General features: G+C 34.6%; 1 protein-coding gene across 1 annotated transcript in view; it reads right to left on the reverse strand.

Annotated features, from left to right (window-relative positions):
• The window catches only part of LOC149083066 (uncharacterized), a 29,477-nt gene extending 17,302 nt beyond the window's left edge, over positions 1-12,175 (reverse strand). The window contains exons 1-5 of the mRNA XM_089236785.1: positions 11,853-12,175; positions 4,975-5,266; positions 3,642-3,884; positions 2,358-2,551; positions 301-411 (exon numbers count right to left, since the gene is read on the reverse strand). Of these exons, the coding sequence (XP_089092911.1) occupies positions 301-411; positions 2,358-2,551; positions 3,642-3,884; positions 4,975-5,239 (813 nt within the window). The 5' untranslated portion in view covers positions 5,240-5,266; positions 11,853-12,175. The remainder of the gene's footprint in view (positions 1-300; positions 412-2,357; positions 2,552-3,641; positions 3,885-4,974; positions 5,267-11,852) is intronic.
• Between the last annotated feature and the right edge of the window lie 6,740 nt (positions 12,176-18,915).

Below are 18,915 nucleotides of genomic sequence, written 5' to 3' on the forward strand. Positions count from 1 at the left end.
AACGGTGGTTGTACAAAATTCAATTTTGCACTTCAGTATTTATTCGGCCCTAGTAAAATCAATGATATACATAAATGATAAGAGAATTATATGAATACTTTTTGTAATTGAAAGTATGTTTGTATAACCAACTGAGTTATTTAAAGTGAAAGGGACTCGTGTTTTCATGTACTATTCAAAAGATTTGGATTCGAAAATACATCAAGAAAATATGAAAATTCTTATTACCTGACTGGTCACTATATCTTCATTTAATTACTGACTATACCATTAACATGTACGGTAGGCTGTCACACTTACTCTTTTTCTCATTTTTCTTGTGAGAAATGGATAAATCACTGCGAATCCGATTTTGAAAATTCTATGACTACTAATCACATGAATACCTTTCATTCGCCCAGGGAATACGAACTGCAACGAAAAATAGGGCATTACTCATTCGGATTGTGTCATCATATTATATTATTTGGATCCATCACACAATTAACATGGTTGTCGTGGGCCGTGTCACGAACATATAAATCAAAAATAATAATGAACAACACAGTGCAAAACTTGCAGCGAACATTACGTTGTATACAAACATTTAATTTTGATCATAAATAAACCCCTTAACTGTGAAATATGTTTCGGGAAAAGGCATCAAACATTGGAAATGTTTTCCTCCTTGTTTGATTTCGTGCATTATATCAACAAAACAGGTAAATTCAATGTGACCACAAAGGTGAAAAGAAAAAAAAAATTTCTCGTCACGAAAAAAAAATCGTCTGATCACACAAACATTATGTTTTTAGTTTCCCGAATCCATTTCAAACAACAAGGGTAAAGGGTTAAAAAATGGTTCAAAATTCCACTCACAGATGGTGCAAAATAAAATTCCTTAACAGATAAGTGCCCGTTCTGGGAGTTTTTCCCGTATTTGCATTACATAAAACTACCATATTTAAATATGAACATCCTTTCACACTCATTCAGATGTAGATTGAGCTAAATCGGGCACTCATATTGAAATGTGGAAGTTTTACGAAACGCAAATATTGTAATTCACATTAATTATCCACTGTTTATGTCTGTTTAATATGTCCATGTTTTTCCTGAACCAGCGTCATCTGTGAATGAAATTTTGAGTTTTTTAATAATCATTAAAAAAAATCTATACGTCTTGATGATGTGAAATGCACTTTTTGATGTAAAATGGTTGAGTTTTCTATTAATTTTTTGAAATGCGTCTATGACTATACGAGTTTTTATTTTAGGAAACGTTTATTTGTAACAACAAATCACAAAAGAAATCTAGGCGCCAAAAATATTTTTACCCGAAGAAAAAGATCCGTCCAAAATGATGCTTCTTTTGACTTTTTCAGGACATAGGAGCCCTCTTTCGCGTTGGTAGATTTGCTGCTATAAATTCCAAACAATTCACGGTGCTCTCAGCCTTCAATTTAGTAACTATGCACAGAAAATCTTTGGCGGCAATACCACTTTTTTTTTGTCGCCATAACGATCTGGCGCCTGGGATTTGTCCCGCCCTGATTTGTAGTAAATATACAGGGTGCCCATAGGTATATGATATTTTACTGGCGAACCGTTGATTCTAGAGGTGTACTTCCAATTAGAAAAAGTACCCAAATAACGTCTTGTACTCAGATATGCCATTCACGTAGCAAGAAGCTGTATAGTTATAGTATAACTTTTTATACACTGCACTCAAGAACCCAATTACGAAGTTATCGCACTGTCTCCCCAGATTCCAACCAAAAAATTCCACATTTCGAAGTGCAATATTCGCTGAGATATTCGAATTCAAAAAAATGAAGGAAAGTTGGGAAAGAGCAGCGTAAAATACAGGTAAAACAATTTATCCGTATTTAACGCTGTTTTCATATATATATATACATACCTACACACCCTGCATATTTCATATATGAAAAATTAACTGTGATATACAGTTTTATTCCACCCTCCCCCTTCCTACAATTTTCATATTAGAAGAGTGAGAAGCAACAGCAGTGCAATTCCTTTTTTTTTCTGTTATCTTGTTGTTATATTTAATTTCAGTTTTTTTTATATATTGCACTCAAACACCTGTTAAACTTGTCTAATATCGGTTGTTTGTCAATAAATATTAATACAATTTATATATCGTAGTTTTGGAAACATTCCAAATTCTTTACTCTGAAGATGGTAATAATGAAGGATCTTGGGAAGCTCGTCAAAAGTGCATTTTGTTCACCGTAATATTGAAAGCGGGAATGCATCAAATCAAATTTTTGAACTATGCGCAAAAAGTATCAATTTTCCGAATTATTTATGCACTGTATTTTTAAGAAATACCGTGTGTCTAATATTGATGGTACCTGGATGGATCTGGCCAAAAAAGCCATGTTCATAGGAGTGCAATGCTTTATTTGCTTCCATGCGATGTCTCTCATATCTACGATAGCTCTCCAGCCACAAACCTGTGTAGCGCAATCTTCTATAGCCCACAGCATACCAGCAATTACGGATGCAAAAACGTCGTTGAATTCATCGATGTCTGGATCCCATTGATCTGTTACAAACGTGTAAAAGATAAGAAAATATCTGAACTTATTCTGGTAACTGAAACAATAAATAAATAAAAATAACTTATGCACGTGAATTAATATACTGGGTGGTCCAGAAGTCTGTGTGGACCTGCTTGGAAAAGAAAATCATTTAGAAAAAACTATTAAAGATAGATGGTTTGAAAGAAAATATGTTACTTATTACAAAATTTCTACATCCGCACCTTTAGTAACGTAGAGGATGTCAAGTTTATATAGCATTTCTTACTATGGAAGTAAGGATGGAAGGGGAAAAAAAGACTTAGAAAAAAAAAAATTTCAAATGCTTTAAATTATTCGTGTCTATCTTTTTCTAATATAATTTTTTGAAAAAATGTAGAGACTTAGGGGTTATCTTATATATATATCCTACGTATAGTATACATTTATCCTCTTATTAACTGCTGTATCTTCTCAATAAAAGTAGAAATGCATTCCATAAATGCAAGTAAGAGTTCACATTACTTATGAATATTCACTAGTTACGCTTCTTTGTAATTTAATTATGTATGTCAAAATATACCCTAAATTACAATTTCCTTAATTTTGAGTCAATATGCAGCGCTGGGGAAAATGACGGAAAGGGAAAAGTTTTCGTACAAATGCAGAGGCCTTTCAAAGCTGAAAGCTTCGTATAAGCCCACGTCATTTTGCTGGAAGAAGCTTAAAATAAGCATGTTTTTTTATCTCACCGATCAAGTTTATTTTGAAAATTTTATTAAACATATTTCATGGCATTAAACATTATTATTAGGGGGAAAAAATCGTTTTTCAACTGGATAACTAAAAAATACATAGAAAAAATTTCATAAGAATTAATTAAAATCCCTTAAAGTTAAGAATTTAGAAGAAAGAATTTAGAAATTTAGTTAGAATTAGCCAAGTTGAGCTCTTAGGTTTAGGGATGCAAGTAAGCTCTAAGTCTGAGCTTCAACTATATAAGCCGTGGGTTTATTACGGAAAATTAAGGTATGCCAACAAAAACGGTTTTTGAACGTTCCGCGAGTGTTTCAAAATGTTAAGACTGTTTGAGCGAATTACTGCTGCAATACTAACTGGCTTTTATAATGAAAACGGAACATCCATTCCTGTCTCGTCTTTTCATCAGTCCAATATAGCCCTTCAATAAAATATCAAATATATTTTCGCTGTCGGTATTGTTTAAAATATCAGCGAACTCTGCTTGATATTTGTAGTATCCTTGGAGCAACTTGAACGCTTTCTTCAAATCGAATTTTCTTGCTCTTAAAAACTGCAGTAGAAAATTGTCATTCATTCGACAAGTCAATCTCGGTTCCTCTATGGAAAAAAATTGATATTTTATACAATTTGACATTAAAAAAAAAGATTATTGTTTTTAGAATTTCAAGACTTGTGAGCAAGACTGTCTTAGAAAAAATCCCCAGTCAACATACAAAATACACAAATAATTTTTCCACTATTGTGTGGGCCTAACACAGTATAACGTTGTACTGTCTTGTTAATCCCCTACATCATACCACAATCACTTAATACGCTTCAATCAGCTCGTTAACCCTGGGCATATAGGTTTATGCTGATTCAAAACTGCTAAACTAGAGATTGATTGATTACTATCGAATCGAAAGTTTGTGCACTAAACGTATGACGACCTATCACAATACTTATTGCGATTGTGAGACGTTATTAGCAGGTCTAATGAATTTATCTTGAATGCTGAATTGAAAATAAAATTGCAACATGAATTCAGTAAAAGATAGATTCACAGAAAGTTCACCGAAAAAGACTTCCTTTTCTCTGATTTTTCTCTGCTAAGCCACATATTTTTGATTCTTCCTTTTATATTTAATGCACATTCATTTCAGAACGTTTAAAACATGTTCTCATATTCTCTCTGCTTTTATATCGGGTTGCTGTATTTTCGTTGTATTTGACATCCATATTTTTTATAGGCATCTTTTTCAGCCACTTCATTGGGCAATTTGTCTGTTACAAATACAAATACAACGCCACAACAGGCAAAATGCCCAACGAGGTGGCTGAGAAAAAAATGCCCATAAAGGGTTGTGTCCTTTGTGTTCGTATTTCTATTTGTATTTGTGTAGATCTTTATTCCAAATGTATCCATCCGTCGGAAAGGGTTCGATATCTCTCTCATGCACATGGGAACCCGGATGTGTTTTGGACTTCAGTGCTAAACCACACTAATGCTCCCTTCCCATTTCAAATGATTATAGGATGACAAAGCCACGTTAGAGTAATACGAAATTTTTTTCTTTGGCCGCCGAAATTTTGACTGTTCCACTCTTTCCGTCTTGTAATGGTTATACATATTACCAAATATTTTATACTCACCTGTATTCTCTTTCCCATACAAATTTGTAATATGCTAATAAATTCGGAGAATCACCCAATATAAGTTTCTTGAGAGCATCCAAAGATTGCTGTTTTGTTTCTTCCGTTTCATGAAGTGCATTTTTAGCTTCTTCTTTCATCGTAGGCGTAAGGTAATGCATCGTTACGGGCAACATTTCTTCGTTCTCCTCCTCTTCTCCATTAGCATACTGTTCACCGTCATGACCACTATTTTCAGGATCTTTCAATGGTTTGAGCCCTTCATTCACGAACTGCATTATTTCGTCTTTGGTAAGAAAAGTACGACATTTTGCGGCCATCTCTGAACTGGGACAGATTCTCCAAAGCTATGTGCACAATAAATAACAAGTTAGAAAATTTTTCACCATTAAAAAATTGGTTTTTTTTATGTTATTTTAATTTTTTACCAATTTAATATGCGAAAATATCTTAAGATACTCAATAAGAAAATTTAAATCCATTAAATAAATCGACAGAGAATAAGTAAAATTCCAATGCTTCAAGATATTTGTAATAAAAAAAAGGTATGTGTATTATTCGAGGTGCAGAAATAACACACACACTTTCAGCATTGAAGGCCCGGGAACATTTGAATTTCGAAGTGGGCGTACACATTATGATAGATATTATACCGTATAAGAACATGCATAGTTTCATAAGTTATGTGTGCCATAAATTGTTATCGTCCATCGATATTATCCGTTGTCATTAAATAATCGTGATATAATAATAATGCAATGAAATCAATGAATCTTGTATTAACAATTGGAGAGGAAATTTCTATATACAGAGTAATAATGGTCGACTGTTTGTTTACAGCAGCGTTTCCCCCATCGGGGGTGCCCCAGGGGTCCACGACCCAACAGTAGAATTATGAAATATATATACATAGCGTGCAGATGGAAAACCGTGTCACAAAAATCAAATTTTAAGGACAATTCAGTCTCTATGGCAAACTCATAAACACCTGTTACTAAAGCCATCTTTGGAGAGCTGCAGAAACTAAACTATTTCTTTTAGCGACTTACCTGCGTTAACATGCCACTGGCATGGATTCGTACTCTCTTATCCACGAAAATTAGTTTTTGATTTTTTTTTTTATGACGTATATTAATATTGTTACGATTTGACAAAAATTTTCCTTGTGGTGACATCTCTTGATGGGAATGCGAAAAGTTGTTTCAGTTTTTTTTCAGTCCAGTATATGGCGTTACTATCGCATCACATTTACTAGCGCTGGATAGAATGTTTAACCTTAATGTGCGAGAATATTCTCGCTGATAATATGTCTGTTGTTTCTGCTGAATGAAGTGTTGCATGCCAGAGGTTAGGGCAACTGAGGCATACTAAATTGAGGCAACAGTCTGCTCAATTTACCCGGCAAGTTACGTGTAAAATTGTCAAAAAGTATAGAACAAAATTTTGAAAAACGTATAACAGAAAATCAAGTTCACCGTACACACTGATTTCCTATTTTATATCATGGAGGGCGCGGTAGCCCAGGTCGATAAGATGCTCGACTAAAGTACCAAAGGATGTTTAGAGGTGTCGCGAGTTCGATATCCGGTTCGTCCTTGTCAGAAAACTTTCCTGACACAGGGGTACAACAAAAAACGGCGATTTGACCGCAGCAAAAAATTGCTACCGCAGGGAACCCCCCATCGAGGGGTTAGCGCACCAACCTCTCGATGAGTATAAAAAACAAGCCTGCTGTTTGGAATCGGCAATAAATTGTAGGTCTGGTCTATAATTAGCCCTCGTGTGCAGGAAATGACCGTGGTGCGACAAAAATGATCAAATTGTATCATGGGTATGTATAGTATATTCTCAATGTATGAAAGTAATGCCTTCCTATATATTTAGTTGTCAAAACTCAAAGATGTTGCTTGGTTGGAGAATGGAAGGGGACAGGGGGGAGTCCTATGGTAGATACCTATAGATTTCCGTTGTTCCCAACTAAAAAAAAGTATTTGAAAATCACTACAGTGCTTAGGCTATGTGTGCAATATTTCCCTTAAGGTATCCGACTACGTTGAAAACGTCATTTTGGAAGAAAAAATATGGATTTTCATTTTTTTATTTTTTATTAAAGCCCTATTTGTTGTGATTCCAAAACGGGTCTTGTTTTGTTTATATGATGCTTAGAATCAAAGTTACGTTCACTTTAGTGTTGCGTTTTTACATACAAGTAATACGCGAATAAAGACTTCAAACGTGTTTTACGAGGAATGCTATTTTTGACATTTTACTTGACTTTGTGACATGATTTGTAAAAATTGATGCATTGCATCCTTACGAAATTTTAATGTGATATTTCGCTATATATTGTTGAGGTTATGAACCGAAATCTAAGGTCTATCACATATATTTTTTGAATTACAGTGTTTATAGACAAAATGTAGGATGAAATTTCAAAACCTTCACACGTACTTAAACATATTTAGGTGTAACTTTTGAATATATCATGCAATCCTTTTAATTTTGGTTCATAACCTGCAACGTTACTAGCTAAATACACTGTGAAAATCACAAAGCATTTCAGTAATAAAATGTTTTACAATCGTGTTTCGAATATCACATGAATTTTGCCTAAAATTTCACATAAAAACGACTTTTTCCATAGAAAATATAATAGATAGTCCAAAATTTGTCACTGTTTTCACCATTTCGAGACACTTTCTATCAAAAAATGTATTTAAAGTTCACTCCAGAACCATTTCAAAGAAAAGTGACAAGAAAGGTTGTCGGATACCTTAAACACTTTTCCTTTAAATACCAAGTCTCAATCAAAAAGCAACATTTAAAATGTTTTTTATAATTAAAGCAAATCACACAATACCACCAAATTCACATGCTGAGCATGGATAAAACAAATACATACAAATTACAAATACTAATATATTATACAAAGGGGCCATTCAAGTAATACGTAATCAGATTTTTCAGCCATTTTTGACCCCCTTTCCCCCACCCCCTAAGTCAGAAAAATACTGACCCTCCCCCCCCCCCTTCCCCGTCAGCGGCTTAGAATATTTCGTATCTTCAAGTTCAAGATTTCGTATCTTCTTCGTATCGTAAGCAACCTTCAAACCCCCCCCCCCGTCATCAAAAGTCAGCAAATCCGAAAACCCCAACCTCCCCTCCCCCGATGCTAACGTAATACTTGAATGACCCCAAAAACACTATGTAAGCTTAAAGGTCTAGAAAGTCCTTCCAGCAGGCCTAAAATAATTATGTTCTAAAATATAGTTTAGCGTCAGCGCTTTTACATTAATTAGATATGCTATACTGTTTTTTAATCGTGTTTATTGGCTTTCTTTCGAATGTTGATGATTTGATATTTCAAGCCTAGAGTTATAAAATGTAATACTTGCCTGCTAGAAATGAAAATAATCAAGCGTCATAAAAGATAAGGTCGGTAAAGACTATAATATGAAATTACCAGGCGTAACCGGGTTTTTTTAAAAAAAGCTTCACAAAACTAGTAATTACTAGTTATGTTTAGAATTCCTATCAAATATTCGATCATTCGTAAATTATGTTCGAAAATATCACAAGTTTTGCTATTTCCTCCGCAAGAGCGCGCGATTGTTTATCAAAAAATATTATTCCTTTTTTTTTTCCCAAAAACCCACTTGAAAAAAAAAAATACATAAAAAAAACTAAACAGAACCATGAACAATTTATCAAGAATCTTGATACGACGACGACAAATAGATTATTCTTACCAAATTCTGTTCAGTTATCTATATTTTTTTACTGGTTTTCGACTATATTATAGGCCCTGTAATATAATCGTGGAAACTGCAAAAGAATAAGAACTTTTTAACAAAAATAATAATAATAATCCTCCTAATTGGAAAACATAGTTTACGTTTACCCCTTCCATAATAATGACTCGGTTTTCTAAGTCGATTATATACAACGGTGGTTCTCAACCTGTGATACGCGTAGTCCTTAGGGCGGGCTCAATGTGCAGTTATAATAATAAGGTTTTGGAGACCATACCTACAGAGGGACATAGACTTGGTTGAAGGGGTGCAGAGAAGAGCTACACGTGTCCTTATTGGAACACGGGGCTTAAGTTATGAAGAGTGACTTCATTTTTTGAATATGTTTACATTGGATGAACGCAGGTGTAGATGGACCATGAACTTTTAGTACACCGCGATTCGACTGCTTTTACAAGGGGACACCAGTATCGATTGGTGAAAGACAATGCAAGGTTATGGTGTCGCAGGGAATTTTTCCCTAATAGGGTTGTTAATAAATGGAATAGCTTACCCCCCGGGGGTAATAAATTGTAACACAATTGACACGTTTAAAAAGAAATACGATAAACATGTTGGGGTAAATCGAGAAGCTATCCATACTTAGAATAAGACAACCATAATATTCTTTATGGGCATTGTATAATATTTTATCACGTGTATATATTGTTTACAATTTTTGTTAATTGCATTTTTAAATGGGTTGCTATATTTTTGAAATATATGACATCCATATTTTTTACGGGCATCTTTTTCTCAGCCACCTCGTTGGGCATTTTGCCTGTTGTGGCGTTGTATTTGTATTTGTAATAGTGCTCTGCCGTCTCTCCCCGAAAACAGATAGATAATAGATAGATAAGATAATTTCATTCATTTGATCAAAATACAGATATAAAATATTTTGGGACTAAGCTGGCTTGTAAGCCCCGAAAAATAATAATCGTTAAATTGTCTTGCCGGTACAATAATAAGTTTTAAAAAAATCCATGTATATAATATAAAGAAATGATTGGCAACAGGAATGGAGTTCCGGAATTTAAAAAAAAGGGTATTTTTCAACGTTTGGAAAATGAAATAAACATATACAATTTTATGTTCAGTAACAGTGTTACATTGCAATATCAGACAGATAATTTAAATTTTCTTGAGTTAACAACCATGACTTCAAATTTAGAAAAAAAAAAGATGCGCATGAAGAGATTGTTTACTTGTAAATTGTGGAATTAAATATTTTAGGACCTAAATACAGGAAAAATGTTTGAAAAAGAGTTTAAAAGAGTTTTATTTGGTTTGGGAACCTATATAGTAAGTATGACGCCTAAATCGTATCCCCGATTTATGCCACTTTAGAGAGAACCGTTGTTCAAAACTTTTTTTCCAACCAGAACCCCCACTCAGTACAATTCGATCTAACTTCCCGCACCCCCTTTGGATAATTGCTGTCTGTTTTTTAGAAAACGTATTTTTGTGTTATATATACATTAATTACCCTCATTAATTGTTATGAAATTATAAACTTAAATTTAATTACAAAATAAATTTGTTGATGAAAATATGTCACAGGTATATAATATCAAACAAAAAAATTAAATTTAAGTGTCGATTTTTGGCGACCAACTTGATTTTTCATAAGAAAATTTTGAAATTGAGGTCCTTTTCGCTGTGTGAAAGGGCCACCCTATCACTTACATTCAAACGATCTCTGGTTTGCTTTTCTTTTCTTTTTTTTTTTTTTTTGCTTTCATGAGCAAATTAATGAAACCTCATTTCGCCAAGGTCCATGGTAGCAAATGGCCATCGCGTTAGCAGAATTTTGAAATTTTCGGACACCCACGTCCGAGCAAAATTAGGTGAGCTGGGCCAAAACCTCCTTGACTGGTGCTGGTCCGTTTCCAGAAGCCTTCAGATGCCTTCACAGAGCAGTAAGGAAGAGGTGGGTGCATGGGGGGGCCCCGTTCCCCCCCCCCTTCCGAGAAATTACACTTTTTTTTTGTATAAAATGAAAATAATGAGGGAAAAAATGCCTAAATGCCTTTGTACTTGTATATGCTCTTAATAAATTTAAAATGTTTTTGGAAGCTAGTAAGTCTCAATCCCTGGAATATTTATCCTTTTTGCACCCTTTCTAAAACTGTCAATTCACCAGTGTGCCCCTCCCCAAATATAGGTCATGCGTAAATCCCTGAGTCTCCCATTTTCTTCTCCCACTGATTACAACCGCCATAGGTGGAGGCACAACGATCTATGGCACTACACTACGCTTGTCCGATCTGTAAAAAGTTACTGGGTTCGTCTCCCGGCCGAAACCAGTAGGCTTTTCTTTTCGAGTTAGAAAGAAGAAAAATCTTTCCTTCTTAAACGTAGTTTAGAAGTTATGGAAAAAGTCATGTACATTCACAATCTCAGTAACGATAACAGCTTAAAATAAGCTTCGTAAAAAAACAACAAAAAAAAACGGGGCAGTTGTAAAAAAAACCAGCCACTCATCCTCATAAAAAATACAGGAATGTAACGCTTTAAATACAGCTCATGGAGTCACACTACTCATAGCTGTCGGTTGAAATATTTCAGACATGTTACTGTGGTCTCTGGGTACAAAAAAGTTTTTGAGAAACACTGCCCTAGGAGAATTGACTCTGAGTCTTGCTCACTGGATTGCTGAGGCGAGCATCTATGGGCACGTACGAGCGTTACAGTAAATTATTAGTTACATTTTCCCCGCGTTACATCTGATTAAATAAATACGCTGTTAGTAGTCAGTGTTCTTAGTGATCAAAAAAAGAAAAAAAGATTAGACCTCGTGTAGAAGTTTACGCACTCGAATCAAATAGTTTCGGGCAAACACTCTTATACTCGTAAACTCATTTATTTATTTATTCACGTCTCAACAGGCAAGGATTGCCCAATTACATAGATGGACAAGAGAAGAAAAATACAAAAACACAAATACCACAAACTACAAAAAAAACGAAAAAAACGAGTGGAACAATAGAAACACATACGGAAAAGCATAATAACATGAATAGACATAGACGGATAATTCCTTTGTTTTTAAATAATTCTTATTCGGTTTATTTACTTTTCTATTTTATTGAGAGGATCTATTTCTTTGAGATTGCTCTAAATATAAATGAAAACATACCCCTCAGTGTTTCTTTGATCAACAAGCGCAGTTCAAATGAGAATCTTTCCCCATAGAAACCTTCCGAGTTCCAATGATAACTCTCAATGATGATTACGTATTTCGCATGCGTTAAGGAAGGCTGTTCGATGGCATTTTGATTGATTTGAATTCTAAGTAAATTTCGTTTTGAAATAGATCTATGCTTAGCATACCCGAAATTGTAAACTAATTTGAAGATTAATATCTTCTTATTCCCTGAAAATTTTGCCGATTCAAGATAAACACCATTTCAACAACGAGAAAATCTGCGTCGGACTCGAAACAATTCCAACAATGACCTTGACGTCGCTGTATACGATAACGATATTGCTAACGTCATAGGAGAAATAAAATTTAAAAAAGAATTCTTTCTCACAATCTATAAATAGATGACGTTTATTATTTCCCTGAAGAGAAAAGGTGAAATTAAGTTTTGAAAACTAATGAAGAGCGTATTGTATTGAGCTTATATCCGACAAGGAAAAAAAATTAATAATATTTCAATATAATACCGAGCAATCGTAAAGCATTCTTCTTACCTAACAGTTTTTAGAAACATAAAACTGTGTTGATATTTTTTCACGTTTTTTCCAGAATTTTCATGATAACATTATCAATTAACCTCTCCGCTCCAGAGGTACACATGTGTGTACCTTCATTTTTAACCATTTTTGATGGCTTTAAAAACTGATTTCAATGATTCTTTTTTAAGACTCTTGAGGTATAAGTAAGGGTACCTAACTCAAACTTTCTTAGTAAAGATATCGAGACAGATTAATTAATTGATTAATTAATTTTTTTCAAAAAATTTGTTTTTCATTTTAAAGAGCATTTTAACATGTAATAAACATAAATCAATCGAATTTTTTTATGGTTAGTTTTGTCTCAGGATTGAAGAGGAAATTAACTAATTTTGATGAATACATGCGAAATTTTGATTTTTACTACTTTACTGCGAAAAATCTCGGTAATCTACATTTTTTTGAAAGTGAAAATTTGTCGTAATTTTGCTCAGTACTTGCGCCGTCCTATTATGTGATTAAAAGTCAATATTCCCTTCCATAAACTAGATCAGTGGTTCTCAACCGGTGCTCCGCAGAGCCTTTGGGGCTCCGTGTGCACTTCCCAGGGACTCCGCGGAGACTCAAGGAAAATAAAATAAATAAGTAAATTTGACAGATGAATGAAAAAAGAGGCCTACGGGGTTTTGCCCTAAAAATTATGTACAAAAAGGGCTCCTCGAGTCAAAAAAAAAGTTGAGAACCGCTGAACTAGATCATCCTTACGTAAATATGTGCCCGGTTCAGGCAACTTTCCTCCTGCAGATAATCTCAGATGTAATTATGTACCACTTTGTGGAATTTCGGGGAGACAGGCAATATACGATAGCTGAAAAATAAGCCATTAGTTTTTATGGCCGATGAAACATCCGATTGGGAGGAAGGACGGGCAGGAGGAAGGGTATTTGAGAATCCTATCGAAACCTATTAATTCCAAACCTGAGCAGTCATGTTTCCTGGAAAACGTCTATTTGTATAGAAGACACTTATTCTTCCGTTTGCTTATTTGCTACCAAACTATAATTGACGCCTAGAAAGAACATGAATTCGCGTGTTCTCAAGTTAAGGATCTAGTACCATAATCTACGCATTACAGATCTGCATGTTTTAATTTATTAAAAATACTAATAGACAGCATTTTGCACTATGGATGTTAGGATCTTTCATATGGTTACGAGCTCTATGCCAGTGTTTCTCAAAAGCCGGGACACGGCCCGGTATCGGGTCCTCACATCGTTCAGCCACGAATGGTTGGCCGTTTGCTTCCCCCCCCCCCATTCATTTTCTGTTATTTTTGTGTTTGACCGGTTGACCGGACCTTGTATTTACAATATAATTAAAACCGGGTCGCCGGCTTCCAGACCTTTGGAAGCCGGCCTGAGAACCTATGGTCTATGTGGCCAGGGCCATCGCTATGCTGTGTGAGACCACGCCTTTTTCTCTTATTATGTACGGCGCGAAAATAATAGCGGGGCCAGATGCATCTCTAAAGGGACCATTCAAGTATTGCGTAAGCAGATTTTTAGCCATTTTTGACCTCCTCCTTGTCAGCAAAATTTCTTCAGCAGCTTAGAATATTTCATATCTTCAAAAAGGGTGGTTGATGACATGAGCAACCTTCAAGCCCCGCAATCTCAGCAAATCTGAAACCCCCCTCCCCCCCCCCCCATCGATGCTGATGTATTACTTGAATGACCCCAAACTTCAAGGCACCAAAAATGTTTAGGATTTCCCCCCCCCTCTGCCCCAGTTTTATATATTTTGTGGGGGAGAAGGATCAGCATCCATTATTTCAGAAAATGCAGGAATATTGAGAAACATCCTTACAAAAAATTTTAAACACACAGTTAAATGCAAATTAACACAAAAGTGGATGAAAATTCCTCACTGAAGGTAGTGTTACGAAAATTATCGATAACGCATTTTGTTAAGAACCCCCTAAAATTTACAAACTTAGCGATGTCCTATTGCCAAACGAGAAATGCGAAGGTACGGCTCGAAATATCCAGCTCTTCTGGAACGTTTGTTTTCTGCCCGTCTGTTGGATCCGCCAATTCGGAAACCGTGAAATGGAGTTTTCTGGAATTTTCTTTTTCTCGAAGCTCGAAGCTTTTCGACCGTACCTATAAAAAGTGATGTGATCACAAGACAGTCGTCAGAGTTACTAGGCTTTATCCTCAATCCGAGAACTTTATTCATAGTTCGCTCTCTGTTAGCGTGTTTTATCAAGACCGCTGCTTGTGAATAATTGTAAATAGTTGTATTCTGTGAATAAATCTGTGACGTCCTGCAAACTGTTTATCCTCTGCTCATTTCAAGGACTTGTGAGACAATATCCGGAACAGTAGTTTTAAACTTATGACAGGAAGCAATCATGGAGCAGAAATATAAGCTATTTCTATACTCTATTTCTCCTCTAAGGAAGCAATGCCCGAAAGATGAGAATTGGTGAGTTGAGAATCAAAAGAATTAGTTCCAGCAACAATGAAAATTAAGAATAAATTAAAGACATGATTCCAGAATTGATTTTTTTCAAAATTAAAGGAAGAAAACATTCTAGCATTGTTGTGAAAATTCAGAGTTAACAGAAGTAATTCCAGAGTTAATGCGAGGAACAATTCAAGAAATTGATGAAAGCCTCCAATTGTTTACCGTGGGTTCAAAAAAGAAAAAAGAAGAACGTGGGAATGGAGTTTCAAACTTAAAAAAAGAAAATTTTTACAGTAGAACATGAAAGGGGGGGACGAGATATATATATATGATACATTATTTATAAAAAGTTTTCATCTAGGTAAATTACATTTAGTTTCAAATATACAGAATAGATGGCGGCACCGTCTCATTATGATGCATTAATCGGATTATGATTCGAAAACAGAAAGAAGCACGCCTGCGCGCGCTTTCGGTAACTTTTCTTTTTCCAATTTCCACAACAGATGGCGTCAATATTTCAGATTAATAAAATTGGCCACGACAATAATTTTTCTAACCTAATCTCTAAAAGAAAGCAAAAACACTAAAAACTCGGAATTTCAACGCCGATTGGTCGATGTTTGTTAAAAAAAAACGCGGAAAAACTGAAGTATGTATTTATATATATAAGGAGAATGTTAGTTCGCGTGCCCACAAACCTAGCGAAAGATTTTCTCCTTTTGTGGTACACCGATTAAGATGTCATTAAGAATATTTCATATCTTTATAAACGGTGGTTATTGACGTAAACAGTTGGCCCTCGCGGGCTGGGAATCGGCTCAAAGTTCAATTTTGGTCTGGTCTGGTTGACGTAGGCATCATTTAAATTCCCCTCCCTCTTGTCATCAAAAGTCAGCAAAACACATCCCCCCCCCCACATCGATGCTGACATAATAATTGAGTGACCCCTAACGAAAAGAAGTTTTGCACGGATGTTGCGCAATTAATTGCATATCCTATTTTTTAAATGAACGGTAGCATAAGGGTATTTTCTAAACTTGTCCGCTGAATAAACTGTCCGTCGAACAAATAATAAACGAGTTTGTAATCATTTTTTTTTTTTCCTCCTATCATGTGTATTCTTAAATGTCGGTCAAGTGTTATAAAGGATTTCCGCGCTCTTCACTTTCTTTTCAAAGGAAAGGTGCTCTAAAAAACATGGCGCAATGTCACTTGATAATCATTTTTCCGATGTCTTGCATTAACCTCTTCCGATAATGAGTTAAGGTTTCAATATTTTACTGCTGGATTTTCCCCTCTTCTTCTCGATTATTGCAAAACTGGAAATATTCATTGGAACCGCTAATTGACGAATCTTATTCGATGAATATCCTCGATTTTAAGAATAAAAATTTTGATCCTGGTGTTCACTCACTGCTTCGATTCATGAACATCGGTCCTGACCATGACCACCTAGATAACCTAGGTTATATAGGAGGTCGTGTCCTGACTCGGTCCGGAGAATTAACAGCAACACTTCGTTACGCTTTGTCGATTCGGTTCCCGTAAACGGAGATAATTTCTTTGTGAATATCCGCTTTTTGTGCTCACATTTGAGAAAACAGTATTTCACAATTCACTGGATGTTGAATCGAAGTTGCGATTATAAACTCTTGCAACTCAGACTGGAATTGGCTTAGCAATGAAAGAAAGACTATAAGGAAAAAAGCTAAAATATCATGGTCAAAGGTAGCACAGTCAACGTGTAAGCAATTAAATATTACTTTTTTGCCTATTAATGTATCGTTACTTTCCGAAGAACAACCTCGTATACAAAACGTAGAAATTGTGGTAGTATTTCCTCCCACTATTTGGGACGCTAACAGCTAATTGGAACTGAATCGTTGTTTTATCGGTTAGTACGATGGATTTTCCAGACCCTTTTAGTCTTAACAATAATGTTGATCATTGTTAGTTGTTCTTGTTGAGCTGGATGGGGCGTCAGCAAAACTATGAGTAAAATAAATGAAGTCAGCTGAATCTTTCAGCATAGTTGATTATCATAATTATTCATCAGTGGACGTTTTCTTTTATGGAAGGTGATGATGTATTCCAGGATGACAATGCCAAGATACATTGAGCTCAGTGAAAACAGGCTGGAAAGACACTAGTCGTTTAATTTAGCCAATTTCTAACAGGGTTTTTTTGTGACTGGGTGTCCGTATGAAATTAACTTTTTTATTTTACTAACTATACAACCCCTCGCAACATGAATGACGTATGTGAGGTCTACACGTTATTTAAATAATTTTTCTAATTGAAAGTATGCCTCTAGGATCAACGGTTTTGCCATTGAAATGATGCAAAAAGAATTAAGTAATCATCCTATGTACAGTCGAATCCCGTTATAACGAACTCCATGAGACCTTAGAAATCACTTCGTTATAACGAAATTTCGTTATAAAGGAATTTCAGGTTGTTTGCGTTGTTCCTGTGTATACTTATTTGAGGGATTAGAAAAGTGTTCGCTAAAACGAGATTTTCTCTATAACGGTATTCGTTAAAACGGGATTCGACTGTATAAGAAAAATTTAAACTAGAACCTCTGCTGCCACCTATCAAATAAAAAACACAGCTGCTATAAGTCTTGGATTTAAATTAGTGAGTGGTTCTTGAGGAGTGTGCCGTATTAATAAAAAAAGCAATACAGTATGATATTACTAAATAGTTTATAAGCAGTATAAGCATATAACAGTTAAAACAAAGTTTGCCTGGAAATTTTAACAGTTGCTGTTTGAATATTGTAAAATATTATCAATAAAAATTTTTGATGTCCACGTTCTGTTTGTCTTGGATGAAATTTTTAATTACACTTGCTAGAAGCCGAGGAGGACTTGGACTTCGCAAATTTTTATCGATACGATTTTACAAAACTCAAACAACAACTGTTAAATTTTTAGGCGAACATAATATAATTTAAAAAATTTTACTTTTTTTATAAATCATTTAATAATATCACACCAAATTGTTTTTTAATGAGCACATTATTCAAGAACCGGTCAACAATATCAGTAGAAGAATTATAACATTGGTGTTTTTTATTTGATAGGTGGCAGTACAGGTTTTAGTATAAATGTAATACATGTAAACTGTATACCGAACTGTATTTCCTAGTATTCCTATTTTTCCTATTTTCTAGATGACATATTTTTTGCTGATAAAACTTTATTTTTACCCGTTTATTGGTTATGGACAAAAGTAACAAAGAAAAACACAATTTTTCCAGAGCTATTTCTTTCTAGAAGAAAATGCAGAATTTATGAATTTCTATGTTTTGTTGTTTCCGTAAATGCGTGGCTTGGTGCGACCGCAGCTGTTGCACACCCCTAAGGGCAGATTCTCAAGGTGACACATGACATGACATTCAAATGAAAATTTCTTATTACTCTATATTTCTTGCTACAAATGCTTTAATGACATTTCAGAATCAATATAATAACACAATTTCAGGTCTCTTAGTTTAAAAAATATATGTTTCAACAAGCTTATCGAATTATATATACACGAAAAGGTGACCATTGGAATGGTCATTTTTTGTTCCGTTGCGTCTCAAATTTCACTGAAAAGCATCATTTTTTTTATTTTGCTCTATAGGAATATATCCATGAATTGTGGCACGCATTTTACTGTGTTATTTTATTTTCATGATAATTTTGGCCAAAAATTTTGAAAATGAGGAAAAATCTGCAAATTTCTGTCAAAAACAGTTCTATATTTTTTATAATTCATTAATAGTTGTTCATAATACAAAATGCATGCTCTTCATTGATATATGTCTGCAGAGCAAAATAAAAAAGAAATCATGCTTTTCAATGAAATTTGAGACGCGGGAGACAAAAAATGGGTAAAACATGACCGTACCAATTTGGCACCTTTCGTGTATAAATAAGGCGCTACCCTTGTTGAAACACATATTTTGTAAACTAACAGACTTCAAATTGTTATTATATCGATACTGAAATGTCATTAAAGCATTTTTAGCAAGAAATATAGAGTAATAAGAAATTTTC

The sequence above is a fragment of the Pholcus phalangioides genome, unplaced genomic scaffold (assembly GCF_987345545.1).
Source record: "Pholcus phalangioides strain wild (caught in Gottingen) unplaced genomic scaffold, Ppha-v1.0 ptg000009l_1, whole genome shotgun sequence".
NCBI classification, from domain to species: Eukaryota; Metazoa; Arthropoda; class Arachnida; order Araneae; family Pholcidae; genus Pholcus; species Pholcus phalangioides.